The sequence below is a fragment of the Podarcis tiliguerta genome (genome assembly GCF_965153285.1).
Source record: "Podarcis tiliguerta genome assembly, chromosome: 14".
NCBI classification, from domain to species: domain Eukaryota; kingdom Metazoa; phylum Chordata; class Lepidosauria; order Squamata; family Lacertidae; genus Podarcis; species Podarcis tiliguerta.
Genome location: NC_139547.1, coordinates 42,710,965 through 42,719,512, shown reverse-complemented (window position 1 = coordinate 42,719,512; position 8,548 = coordinate 42,710,965). Strand labels below are relative to the sequence as shown.

The following is an 8,548-nucleotide window of genomic DNA, read 5'->3' as shown; positions in this document are numbered from 1 at the left end:
ACTCTTCCTTTCCCCATGTATCGCTAGCGTCATATACACATCTACTTAGAAGTATGGCATATTGAATTCAATGGGGCTTACTGATCAGTAAGAGATGTTAGGATCGCAGCCTTACTTTTCTTGAAAATTAAGGAACTAATAACGTTATTGCTTGTGGCAGCCGGACAACTGATTGCACAAAACTGGAAAAATTGAGGGTACTTGCAACTTTTCATATGGAGACAAAATGTATAGACAGTGGTGGCATTAATGGAGAAATTTAGAAAATATATGTAAGCTCCAAATGGAACTCAAAACTCCCAACAATTGTATGGAATTATGGTTTCCTTTCATTACTTTCCTGTCTGACAATCTATAAAACTGGCATCTTTCATCTACGCATGGACCATAGTTGTTTAATGTACTTTGTTAAATACACGGGTGAGAGGTGGGGGCGAGTTTTGTTGTTGTTGTTAAGTTTATTGATGTATAGGAATGATTTTGATGCTTAACACTGAGGGAAAAAAGGAAGATAAGGTCTACGCAATCACTTTGCACAACCCTTATTACAGAGCACGCCCTATTGAATGTAGCAGCACTTCCCAGTAAAGATCTATACAGTATAGGATTGCCCTGCGCGCCCCACTGTTTGCATAGGATTGCCCTGCGCGCCGAGGGAAGCGGGGAGGGGGAAAAAAGACAGCAGCGCGCTGATTGGTGGACGAAGGGCTAGAAGATTGCCCTGCGCGCCCCACTGTTTGCATAGGATTGCCCTGCGCGCCGAGGGAAGCGGGGGAAAAAGACAGCAGCGCGCTGATTGGTGGACGAAGGGCTAGAAGAGGGACGGACATAAATATAGGAAAAGTTGGAGAGTGACCATGCAACCTAAACTTCCGGTGAACAATTGAAGGCTCTGAATCTCTATGGCGTGAAGCGGCGCCGCTCTGGCTCTCAGCCGCTCATTGATGAACCCCGCCCCTTTTTCTGACATTCCTTTTGCCCGGAGAGAGCGGAAAGCCAGTTTTTCGACGGGAGGCCGGAAGTAGTAGGAACGCTTCGCTCTGCTTCTTTCGTATCTCTATAGCGAGGAGAGCTAACCGGAAGTGGCGCTTGGTGTGCTTCCGCTTTGGGGTGGGCAAGCAGCAGGGGGAGGCAGGCGGGCAGGCGAGGAGAGGCGCCCATGCGCCGCTGGTGCCGCCGTCGCTGCTCCGGCCACAGCTGCTACGCGGAGGCAACAAAAGGAAGGCATGAAGGAGCCGCGCGGCCTGGACTGGTGAGGGGAAAGTGGGGGGGAAACGGAGAGGAAACGGGGCGAGGAGAAAGGGGAGGGGGACAAGAAAGGAGGGCGAGGCGAGTCCCCCTCCCGTTCTGAGAGGAAAGTGGGCGTGGCTGCGGGAGCTTCTGAGGGAGGCCGGAGGAGGCGGGGTTTCTGCTGTGGAGGGAAGAAAGGGGCGGGGCCGAGCGCACGGCAGCCGAGGATTGGTCCGCCGCTGCGCGCGTGGCCTGCGAGGGGGAGGAGTCAGCCGAAGGGGCTGAGGGGCCCCTGACGCCTCGTAGAGGTTAGAGTGGCTTTTCCCTCACCTGCTCTCCCGCCTTCTGGGTGGCTGCTGGACTACAGCTCCCATCATGCCTCGCCGCTGGCCACGCTGGCTGAGGCTGATGGGAGATGGAGTCCCCACGGGGGGGGGGGGCAGGAAGTTGAGGGACTGAGCGCCGAGGAGCTCCGAGTTCGAATCCCCACTTGCCCGTGACCCGCTGCCACTCGGCCTAACCTACCTCACAGGGGGGTAGTTGTGCAGATGACGTAGTACGTGCGTCTTATGTGAAAGGAGAACGGGGTGGGGGTAAGGATGGAAGGGTCCGGCGTAGCAGACTTGGTGGCCGTCACTGCCTCCTGTGGGAGCCAGTTCCATAGCTTCAACTAAAATAGTGAAGATCCGGGTTCAAGTCTGCACTGGTTGACTTTTAGGCAAGCAGCTCCTGCTCTGCATAACTTCCTTACAGGGTTGTTGTGTGGATAAATTGTGGGCTTGTGCGTGCGCATGGGTGGTGGTAGAACCATGCATACTCACTTGGGAGTTCAAGGAAGTCCAACCAGCTGTGCTTCCTTTTAAGACCTGGCACATTGTGGTTGTAAGATTCTGCAGGTATGATCTAGTTGAGATTCTTGCATTGCAGGGGGTTGGACTGGATGACCCTTGGGGTCCCTTCCAACTCTGTGATTCTAAGAAAATTTATAGCCTGAGGCAGAATGGGAGGGGAAATGGGTTGCTCCTTTGGAGAAGTGAAGTGAGAGCAGTTTAGGGGGCTAAGAACATAAGAGCTTTGCTGGATCAGGCCAGGGGCTCATATAGTCCAGCATCCTATTTGTATAGTGGCCAGCCAGGGGCTGGTGGGAAGCCTGCAAGCAGAACCTGAGCTTGACAGCACTTTTACCATCCTGCCATTTCCAGCAACTGATACTTAGAGGCATACTGCCTCTGACAGCAGAGGTTTTGTAGATTGTATATGGGCAGGGGGTCTGTTTGGCAAACAGTCCAAAACAGAGGCAAGCTTTCATGTGGAAGGGGTTTGTTTGTTTATTTACCACCCTTCAATGTAAGATCTTACGTTGAATTGGAATGGAGCTGGAGAGAGGAAGCATTTACTGGATATCCTTACTTGCCAAAATTTGTATCCTGGCGAACAGGGGATGTGTCTTTCTCCATTTATCCTCCTTACAGCACTAAGGTTTGCCTTAGACCAGACACGTTACTTTTGAATTTCAGTGTGTAAATTTCAGTGGCAAAAATTTGTCCCAGTGCTGAAACATATTTGTTTAAATGGCAGGATTTCTCCTGCATTAACAACAGCAATTGCTGTCATGCTGCCATGCTACTGTGTATTGTTTAAAACCCAGCGCCTAGGACTTGCCGATCGAAAGGTCGGCAGGTTCGAATCCCCGCGGCGGGGTGCGCTCCCGTCACTCGGTCCCAGCGCCTGCCAACCTAGCAGTTCGAAAGCACCCTCGGGTGCAAGTAGATAAATAGGGACCGCTTACCAGCAGGAAGGTAAACAGCGTTCCGTGTGCTGTGCTGGCTCGCCAGATGCAACTTGTCACGCTGGCCATGTGACCCGGAAGTGTCTGTGGACAGCGCTGGCTCCCGGCCTCTTGAGTGAGATGGGCGCGCAACCCTAGAGTCTGTCAAGACTGGCCCTTACGGGCAGGGGTACCTTTACCTTTTTATTTTAATGCATGTGAACTGTTACCAATTGAAAACATCACATGTTTGCCCTGGTTGTGTTATGGCCAATGACTGAAATTGGGGAATTGAGCCTTTACAAGTTTTCCAGTAGTCTTTGAGGTTTTTTAAGGTTTTTAACAACAACAACAACTGATTTAGCTCCAATAATACTTTGCATGATGGGTTGTATCCAACAAAGTCCTACTCAGTGTAGACACAACTGAAATTAATGCACTCAAGTTAGTCATGTCCATCAATTTCAGTGGATTGATTCTGAGTAGGACTAACATTGGCTACAGTACAGCCTTAATATATTTTATATAGAACAATTACCCTGTCACCTAATTAAATAAACATTGATTGAGCAATTGCATGGAAATGTTACTAAGTGTAATTAGTTTTCAAGTAAAGAATCCCACTGGCTTTAGTTCTAAAGATGATACACAAATGCACCATAGCAAGCACTTTAGAACAGAAGTGGGCATCCTTTGTGGCACGTTTGTGTTCCTGGGTCTAAGCCTGTGTGTTTTTAAAGCAGCCTTTCCCAACCTAGTGCCCTCCAGACATTACAACTGCCATAATCCTTGACCACTAGCCATTACTTGGTTAAGGATGATGGGAGTTGTAGTTCACAGCACCTGGAGGGCATCATGTTGGCTGACTGTCTTGTCTGGCCAAACACTGTAGCCCTAAGAATGATTAATGAAGGACTTCCAACTACTGCAGTGGAATGCCTACAAAATAAATATATGGCAAACTGAAGTCATTTCCTTGCAAACAAGCCTTTGCCTTTGTTGTTGCTTGATTTGATATGTTTATTATTAGTTTTGGCTTTTTGTGTCTTTATTCTTTTGCTGCTGCTTTTAGGCCGGTGATGGTCTTTTTAAATAATTGATCATTGCTATTTTTGTTCTTCTTTTTATCTCTCTAAAACTGCTTCAAGCAACTTCTTTTTGGAAGAGAGTTTTTGATATAAATAATAATTTATATAACAAATATTTTGAGAGGAAAATTAAAACATCTTATTCAGATGCACATATGCCCCACCCTCAAAACTTTTGTCAGTCGTATTTGACAACAGAAGGGGCAGAATTCATTTCAGTCCCCAAATAATTATTTCAATGTCACACATGCAAGGAAGGAAAACATTAGCTCATTCCATAAGTCGAAGCGCAGGAAGTATAGTGCATTACGTCAGTCTGTTCTGCAGTCACATTTTGGCTACTGCTTAATCTCAGAAAAGTACAGAAAAGACACTTTTACATCTAAGCATGTTAGCTTAGAAGTCAGTCCACTTTCTACTGTGGTTCTTACACCTGAGTCAGTGTGCATAGGCTTGGAGTACCTTCTTAGGAACATAGTTTGCATCCTTGAGAGAATGCAGATCTGACTACGGTTCAACATGCCATGGTCACATCCAGGTTAGATTACTGCAATGTGTGGAGTTGGTTGTCTTTGAAAAGTGTTTGGACATTTCAGCTGATTGCAAAATGTGGCAGTGGGAGCTTTGGGTCCTTATACAGCAAAACTTGAGTTGCCGTATTTTTCGCTCTATAGGACGCACCGGACCATAGGAGGGGGAGAACAGGGGAAAAAAATTTATCCTCCCCTCTACTCAGCGCCCCGTCAGCGAAGCGGCAGGAGAAACGGAGGCCCTGCCATTTCTCCTCCCGCTTCACTGAAGGGGCGCTGCGTAGAGAGGGAAAACTGTGCAGCGCCTCTCCAGTGAAGTGAAGCCTGGAGAGCAAGAGGGATCTGTGTGCACCGACCCCTTTCGCTCTCCAGGCGGCTATCCACAAGCCTTCGGAGCATAGCAGGAAGGTTTGCGGATAGCTGCCTGAAGCCCCTGGAGCACAGTGGGAGTTCCCGCTGCACTCCGGGAGCTTCAGGCGGCTTCAGCGAAAGCAACGCGAAGCCAAGGAACGCGGGGGGAGCTCTCCCTCTGCGCTTCGGAGGCTTCATGTTGCTATTGCTGAAGCCAAGGAGCCTGCATTCGCTCCATAAGACGCACATACATCTCCCCTTAATGTCTGAAGGGGGAAAAGTGTGTCTTATAGAGTGAAAAATATGGTATTTAGATAGTGTGCCAGAGGCCTGCTCATGTTGGGACCTAGGTGAGCAGTTCCTTATGCAAAGGTGAAATTCAATGCATGAACGGCAATTGAAGCATCTTATGTGGGTGGTTGGAGTGATCCTGGTATCCCACTATGCGTGTGTTTACACCGGGCTTCAGTATAGCTGAAGGAGCTTCTGTATATCTGATGAAGCGTCTCCACCCCCATCTTTCAGCCTGGACATTGAGGTCCACCTCTTGAGGACCTTCTCAGCGGTAGCACCCTCCCTGTGGAACACCCTCCCATCATATGCCAAGGAGACAAAGAATTACAAAACTTTTAGAAGACATCTGTATCGGGAAGTTTTTAATGTTTGTGACATTTTATTATTTTTTTATATTTTGCTGTAAGCCGCCCAGAGTGGCTGGGGATACCAAGCCAGATGGGTGGGGTATAAATTATTATTGTTTGATAAAGTAGCGTTGCATTTTGTTTTTAACAGGCTGACTGATCCTTGAGGTCTTTAACTCTTCTTTGTAAGTGATAACTTACATTCAAACGAGGGAAAAATGGCATTTGTTTCAACGCAAGGACCCACTGTGGTTGACCAAACCACTTTAATGAAAAAATACCTCCAGTTTGTGGCAGCTCTAACGGATGTCAATACACGTAAGTTTATTTTCAGTTTTTTTCTTCTATTTTTGCTTCCTCTGCTAGACGAGTTATTCACACTGGCCTAGTGCAGGTGTATCACTGGCTCTCGCAAATTGCAGCCTGCAAATCGGAACCGAAATTTGGGAATGTGCTCAACCTTCATATTTCTTGTCCTATGTGAATTCTTATTGGTCTTAAGCACAATTTTGAATTTTATCTGTACTAATCCTCAGCATTCTTGATGCTAGCAGGAGTCCCCATCTTTACCGCAGCGTGAAGTCTTAAGTTTGAAGTGGGTTTGCAAACCTTGGGTGAAGAGTGAACCTGGTTAGCATTCACTTTAGGTAGTAGCATTGCTGTAGAGTGAATGCTAGACTGTGATTAAGGTCCTCAGGGAGAAAAGGAAATTGTTTTGTAGAGTGAAGGGAATATGGGCCCGAGGTTGGTTCATGACCAAGAAATCAGGATTTGGAGAGAGCCAGAGTTGTGTCTGCACCAGGCCATGATTCAGTAAACTCCACCGTCACTTTAAGCTTTGCTTTAATGAAGAAGCAAAATGATGAAAAATATTTTCTTGAACCCTTAAAAAGTAACCTTGTGTGTGACTGAGTGGAGATGGACGAGTGCAGGTGTGTTTGAGTGAGAGTTGTGATTTGTGGAATTCACAATTTGGGTCATGAGAGCCAAACTGATAAGATCTGACTGCTTCTTGGAGTGCGGTCAAAGAGCATTTCTTCAATATCTGTCAAACATGTCGTTAATTTTTTTCCCCTTTTTATTATTCCATTCTTGATTTGTAGCGGATGAAACAAAGCTGAAGATGATGCAGGAAGTCAGCGAAAACTTTGAGGTAACGAAAATCAGATCGCTGTCTTACTGATCTAAACATTGTAGACCTTTGTGGAGAGATTTCCAACAATAATTATGTAAGGTGGCTTCTCTGCTAGAGACCCACCCAACTGAAATCTGATCAGGACAGTTAAAATTGTCCCACGCCCCAAATCTACTTAGGCTTGGTGCAGAGACACAAATCAAGCCAGCCTTGAATATAACATGTTTGCTGTGAGCTCATAGCCCACCAGGTATACCATATAGGTGAGTTTTGATCTGGTGGAGGAGGGACAGATTGTTCCATCTCTCCTTCAGCAGTCTGCTTGGTTTCTGTGCTGGCCACAGAGGAAGGAATTTTTTCCCCTCCTTAACCAATCCAGAACCACAGTGAACTGGTGGAGCAGGGGTGGAGCCCTCCATCATTCCACTGCTATCCTGCTTGGTAGGTTTTGTTTTTGTTTTAAAAAACTATTCTGCTAAGAGGCCAGTAATCTGCATTTCCAAGCTGGCCACAGTGGAGGGGGCTTCTTCTTTTTGCAGCCAGCATTGCAATGCAAATCACAACTATGCTAGCAAATTTTATTTTGTAAGAGGGGCAGGCTACTTACTTTTGTGGGCTTGCTGAAACACACTGAAGTTCAAGTATTGGGAAGGAGGCAGTGGGATTGCAAGTTTGTTGGCCATTTGCACAGCGCTCTATTCCAGCCTGGCAATATGTATGCGTTGTCCTCAAAACGAGCGAAATAACAGCTTGAAGAATTTTGGGCTTGTTTTGTTTTATTAGCTGCAGCAGCTTGAAGTGGTTGGCTATGAAGCCTTTGACTGCCATGCTTTCACTAAAGTACTTAATTCCACATCGCGTACATGTTTGAAATAAGGATCCTTGAAACGTTTTCTCCTACTAGAATGTGACGTCATCCCAGCAGTATTCCACATTCCTGGAACACATCATTCCTCGCTTCCTTACTTTTCTCCAGGACGGAGAGGTTCAATTTCTGCAGGAAAAGCCAGCACAGGTATATTTTGAAATGAACTCTTCTCTTTCTCTCAGGCGTTGTCTTTCAATGAGTCCTTTTGGCAAACCAGAAGGAAGCTTTGTTATTTATGCATATTGGGATTTTATCTGTGTTTTTCTTTAACATGTTCCTCAAGCTGTTAGGGCTTTACCGTATGACTTTTCACTGATCATTTTGATTTGATGACCCTCCTTTTTTTATCCCTCCCCAGCAACTGAGAAAATTAGTTCTGGAAATAATCCATAGAATACCAACAAATGAACATCTTCGACCCCACACCAAAAATATCTTATCTGTGATGTTCAGATTTCTAGAGGTACTGTACTTTAAAAATATAATCTTATCAACATTTTTTTTTTTTAGAATTACTCTTGTTGTGGATTTACCTACCTTTGAAAATTCATAACTGGAAAGATAACTAGAAGTGATGGAGTACTATTTAAATGTCACGTGTTGTTCTGTTATTCCAGCGTGCTTGTATATGAGACACTTAATGCAGCGAATGAGAGCCCTTAGGGACAAGTGAAAAATAGACCGTTTTCATTTGATGTGGCATAAAAAAAAAATCCTTTGCCAACTCAGATGTGAATGCACCAAACCTCCAATTTTCCAGGTTACTTGTGTGGAGAGGTTTTGTAGAAGATTAACCTACTTTCTTATTCCTCTCTATGATCACTGTGTAAAACTGCATTGCATGTTTTTGCTACATCCTGATTTTCCCCTCCTCCTTTCCTAATTTATTATGTTTTATTGTTGTGAAAAGTCTCTATGTTTTTTATAATTTTATTTA

The 8,548-nt window shown here is 45.7% G+C and overlaps 1 protein-coding gene across 5 annotated transcripts in view; it reads left to right on the top strand.

The window, feature by feature from the left end:
• The first annotated feature begins 1,084 nt into the window (after positions 1-1,084).
• Positions 1,085-8,548, top strand: part of TRRAP (transformation/transcription domain associated protein) — a 166,222-nt gene continuing 158,758 nt past the window's right edge. For 2 of the 5 annotated variants that reach the window (XM_083413269.1, XM_083413267.1), the window contains exons 1-5: positions 1,108-1,252; positions 5,760-5,926; positions 6,712-6,761; positions 7,648-7,758; positions 7,970-8,074. In XM_083413269.1, the coding sequence (XP_083269395.1) occupies positions 5,827-5,926; positions 6,712-6,761; positions 7,648-7,758; positions 7,970-8,074 (366 nt within the window). In that variant the 5' untranslated portion in view covers positions 1,108-1,252; positions 5,760-5,826. Of the gene's footprint in view, positions 1,264-5,759; positions 5,927-6,711; positions 6,762-7,647; positions 7,759-7,969; positions 8,075-8,548 lie in introns of all 5 variants that reach the window. The other 3 variants (XM_083413271.1, XM_083413268.1, XM_083413270.1) reach the window with 2 other exon arrangements.